Below are 5,350 nucleotides of genomic sequence, written 5' to 3'. Positions count from 1 at the left end.
AGGGGGACACCCTGACATTAGCCCCTCCTTTTCCCCCCTGCACAGCAAGCAGGAGTCTCTGGAAGCAGCTCCAAGGCAAAGGGCAGGAGCAGCACATGGCAGTGGGGGAAGGGACAGCTGAACTGCCTTGATAGCCTGCTGGGTGGCTGCAGCACAGGGAACTTAGAGGAGCAGGGAGCTGATAGGGGGAGCTGATAGGGGGGCTGCCAGTCCACCCTGGTTACAAGCCACCACCAGCTAGCAGCAATGGGCTGCTCTTCCTGCAATCAGTGGACAAAGCAGGTGGCTGCCAAATGACATTAGAAGGGAGCATTGCACAACTTTAAATGAGCATGTTCCCTAATTGATCAGCAACATAACAATGAAACAACATTAACTGGGATGACTTTAAGTGAGGAGTTACTGGAGGAGCACTGCCAGATCAAGGGACGTAATTATCCCCCTGTATTCAGCACTGGTGAGGCCACGTCTGGAGTATTGCATCCAGTTTTGGGCCCCCCACTACAGAAAGGATGTGTACGAATTGGAGAGAGTCCAGCAGACGGCAACAAAAATGATTAGGGGACTGGGCCACATGACTTATGAGGAGAGGCTGAGGGAACTGGGCTTATTTAACTGCAGAAGAGAAGAGTGAGGGGGGATTTGATAGCAGCCTTCAACTACCTGAAGGGGGGTTCCAAAGAGGATGGAGCTTGGCTGTTTTCAGTGGTGGTAGATTTCAGAAAAAGGAGCAATTGTCTCAAGTTGCAGTGTGGGAGGTCTAGGTTGGATATTAGGAAAAACTATTTCACTAGGAGGGTAGTGGTCCAGGGAGGCTTTTAAGGCCTGGCTTGACAAAACACGGCCTGGGATGATTTAGTTGGGGTTGGTCCTGCTTTGCGCAGGGGGTTGGACCAGATAAACTTCTGAGGTCTCTTCCAACCCTAATCTGCTATGATTCTATGATTCACTATAAATATGTCTCAGTGATGTGATATTGAGTTAAGTGCTGATCCTGAGTTGCATCATACAAACTGGTGTGTATACTGTTGCCTTGGGGATAGTAGGCCAGGTATTTCTGTGAGTGTTCAGTGGATAAGGCTCTGGACACTACAGGGAAATGCTTCGAAGGGGCTCAGGGGCTAGGTGCACCTACTGCTAACTTGTAAAGCAAAGTGAGGCCTAGCATTGCCAACAAGGGCACACTGTTGACTCGTATCCAGCTTCTCGTCCACTGTAACCCCTAGGTCCTTTTCTGCAGAACTGCTGCCTAGCCACTCGGGCCCTAGTCTGTAAGAGTGAATGGGATTCTTCCATCCTAAGTGCAGGACTCTGCACTTGTCCTTGTTGAACCTCATCAGGTTTCTTTTGGCCCAATCCTCTAATTTGTCTAGGTCCCTCTGTATCCTATCCCTACCCTCCAGCATATCTACCACTCCTCCCAGTTTAGTGTCATCTGCAAACTTGCTGAGAGTGCAGTCCACACCATCCTCCAGATCATTAATGAAGATATTGAACAAAACCAGCCCCAGGACCGACCCTTGGGGCACTCCACTTGAAACCGGCTGCCAACTAGACATGGAGCCATTGATCACTACCCGTTGAGCCCGACAATCTAGCCAGCTTTCTATCCACCTTATAGTCCATTCATCCAGCCCATACTTCTTTAACTTGCTGAATCATCATGTGTATATGTGTGTGTGCGGGGGATCGGGAACCCTGGTATGAGGGAAGGAGGAAATGGGGCCACAGAGAGCCCCTGAAAAGGGGGGAAGAATGTGTAACCATGGTATTCGGAGAGGGGGAAGAAAGAGGTAATACAGTGCTCTTGGCCTGAGGCATAAGAAGGTAATACGGATGGATATAGATCCTCCGGCATTTGAGGACAATAAGAGAAAATGGTATGGGGACAGGGGAGAATGAGGGGCTCATGGGGAGAAAGAAGGTCACACAGGTCCTCTGGCTTGGGGGTAAAAATTGGGGACCCTGGATTGTGGGGAGGAGAAACAAACAGAATTGTTGACAAAAGTCCGTAGTTGTTGCAGGCAATCCTTGAAATAGAGGGGGATGGGAGGGTGACACACAGGGAGCTCGTGAGAGTGCAGGTAAGTTGCAGAAGAGGACTACTAGGGTGATCCAAGGAATGGAAAACCTACTTTATTAGAGAACACTCAAAGAGTTTGGTTTGTTTAGCCGAACCAAACAAAGGCTGAGGGGAGATATCATTGCTCTGTATAAATATATCACAGGGATAAATATCAGGGAGGGAGAGGAGTTATTTAAATTAAGCACCAATGTGGACACAAGAACAAATGGATAGAGACAGGCCATCAACAGCCTAGGCTTGAAATTAGACAAAGGTTTCTAACCATCAGAGGAGTGAATTTCTGGGAGACACTTCCACAGGGAGCAGTGGGGGCAAAAAAACAACTTGTTTCAAGAATGAGCTTGATACATTTATGGAGGGGATGATAAGATAGGACTGTCTTTAATCATTCTTGTGGCTCTTCTCTGTAACCTCTCGAGTTTTTCAAACATCCTTCTTGAATTATGGACAGCAGAACTGACTGGACATAAGAACATAAAAACTGCCATAAAGGATCATACCAATGGTCCATGTGACCTAGGATTCTGTCTCCAATAGTGGCCAGTTCCAGAGCTTCAGGAAAAGTGTACAGAACAGGACTACTGTGGATAGCTCCACCCCTGTCTTTTCCTCCTGGCTTCTGGCAGTGAGAGGTTAAGGTTGTCACAAGCATGGGTTTACATCCCTTGACCATCTTGGCTAATAACCATTGATGGACCCATAGTAGAACCCCATTTTTCCAACCCTCCATTATCCAGCTCTCCATATTAACTGAACAACCAGTGCACACAGGTCCAGAAGTGGGCAATATCTCCTGTGTCCACTGGATGGCACTGCAGACCAGGGGTGCTGGAACAATTTTTATAGTGGGGGTGCTGAGAGCCATTGAACCAAACTGTAAACCCTGTATAGGATGGAAACCACTTCAAGCCAGGAGGTGCAGCAGCACCCCCATCACCCCTAGTTCCAGCACCTATGCTGCAGACTCATACTTTCCCATTCTCAGTATTATCCACATTTTTTATTATCCAATCTGGCCCGGTCCCAATTAGATCAGAAAAACAGGGTGCTGCTATATTTTCTATAAACTTATCTTGTTCTTTTTTTGACCACCGTTGTTACACTTTTGGCCATCACAAAATCCCCTGGCAATGAATTCCACAGGTTGATTATATGCTGTATCAAAAATATTTTCTCTTGTTTGTATTAAATGTTCTGCATATTAATTTCATTGGGTGACCTGTGCTTTTTGCATTGTGGGAAATGGTAAACAACACTTCACTATCCACTTTTTCCACACCATTCATAACTTTATAGATCTCTATCATCTCCCCTTTAATTATCTTTTCCTAAAATAAGCTTCCCTAATTCTTTCAGTTTCTCTTAATATGGAAGCCATTCCATACCATTTAGTTCCCTTCTCCAAACCTTCTCCAGTTCCACTATGTCTTTTCTGAAATGGGGTGACCAGAACTGGACAAAATATTCCAGCAGTGGTTGCACCAGTGCCAAATACAGAGGTAAATTAATCTCTATACTCCTACTCAAAATTCCCCTGATTATGCTGCCCACAAACAAATTAGATTTTTGGCCAGTGTCACACTCGGATTTCATGTTCAGCTGATTATCCACCATGACCCCAAAATCTTGTGGAGGGTCTAATAGAATAGAATTAGAATTTGGTCCACAATTTTATATATAATACAGATAAGATTTTCACAACCACCTACAAAATGAGGAAGTCTGTTCCTCGTTAATTATCCTACCTTTCCTGAATGTGAACACTGAAGACTCAGTTATTGACATTTCACTGCTCCTTCAATAAACATTTTTATGTTACGTGAGAAACTTATGCTTTTTTCAACATATTCACTATGGCTCTTTTCACCTCCTTGTTTTTCAGGCTGTAGATGATGGGATTTAACATAGGGGTCAAGATGCTGTACTGGATGGACACCAGCATATCCAGAACCTCGGAGGATGCTGAGCTGGGTCTCACATATCGAAAGGAACCTGTCCCAAAGTATAAAATAACGATGAGAAGGTGGGAGCTGCAGGTGGAGAAGGCTTTACGCCTGCCATCCATGGAGTGTATTCTCAGGATGGTGGCAATTATGTGAATGTAGGAGACCAGTGTGAGCAGGAAGGAGCTGGATCCAAATATTGCAATGGAGGAAAGGAGCACCACTTCATTGTTGAAGGTCTCAGTGCAGGACAAGACCAAGAGTGAAGGGAGCTCACAGGTGAAATGGTTGATTTCGCTTGGACCACAGAAGTGTAATTTTAGCAGAGGAATAGTATTTAACAGAGCATCTATAAAGCCAATGATCCATGCACCCACCACTAGCTGTCGGCAGAGTCGTTTCTTCATTGTTTCCATATAATGCAGTGGGTCACATATGGCAGCATATCGGTCATAAGCCATAGCTGCAAGAGTGAAAATTTCAGCACCAGATGACAAAATAATAAAGAATATTTGGGTAATGCAGCCATTGGCAGAAATGGTTTTCTTCTCTGCTAGAAAGTTCTCCAGCATCTTGGGGACAATGGTGGAGGAATAGCAGATGTCAACAAAGGATAAATGGGACAGAAAGAAGTGCATGGGTGATTGAAGATGAGGATCAACCTTTATCACCAACATGATAAGCATGTTCCCCAGTAAGGTTATTACATAAATAACTAAAAATACCAAGAACAGGAAAACCTGGAGCTGAGGGTCACTGGAAATTCCTAAGATAATAAATTTGGCCACAGTGGTTTGATTCTCCATTATTCTTCAGCAAAACAGTGTCCTGTGAGAACTGAAAAAAAAAATGAAACAGTAATACAAACCTAATTTATATACACAGGAATGCAGTGAGTGGATAAATTCTAATAAATAGGTAATCTAGACACAGAGACAGATGGATCCAAGAAAGGCAGAACGTATTTTTGACTATTTCATTTTTCTGACATTTGTCCAATTTCCAACGTAAAGTTCTCAACATATCTATAGGGGGAAAATAGGGGAACAATGAACTTCTTAAGTAGAAAGTTGAAAGTTGATAGATTGAGCTTTTCATTTGCCTTGTAGTGTGAGGTACATAGATAAATAGAGCTGCAAATACATAGATAGATAGATAGATAGATAATGTATGGATGTATATGAACAGATAGATAAATTTTTATTAGAGCTGTTTAATTAACTGGAAAGATATCACAAAATTGTGAACATTTTCAAATGATTTTCATTACATTACATTTAAAAAGTCTGGGAATCTGAGTCTATAAGAATATATTTAATTT

At 43.7% G+C, this 5,350-nt stretch overlaps 1 protein-coding gene across 1 annotated transcript; it reads right to left on the bottom strand.

The window, feature by feature from the left end:
- Positions 1-3,914: 3,914 nt before the first annotated feature.
- Positions 3,915-4,835, bottom strand: LOC117885591 (olfactory receptor 5V1-like). The gene has a single exon (XM_034786854.1). It carries the CDS (start codon positions 4,833-4,835, stop codon positions 3,915-3,917), a length of 921 nt encoding a protein of 306 aa, XP_034642745.1.
- Between the last annotated feature and the right edge of the window lie 515 nt (positions 4,836-5,350).

Source organism: Trachemys scripta, chromosome 12 (genome assembly GCF_013100865.1).
Source record: "Trachemys scripta elegans isolate TJP31775 chromosome 12, CAS_Tse_1.0, whole genome shotgun sequence".
Lineage (NCBI taxonomy): Eukaryota > Metazoa > Chordata > Testudines > Emydidae > Trachemys > Trachemys scripta.
This window is presented reverse-complemented; position numbering and strand designations above follow the sequence as displayed.

Excerpts from the sequence above, each read along its gene's own strand:
- LOC117885591 (XM_034786854.1), bottom strand. The coding sequence starts at position 4,835 with ATGGAGAATCAAACCACTGTGGCCAAATTTATTATCTTAGGAATTTCC.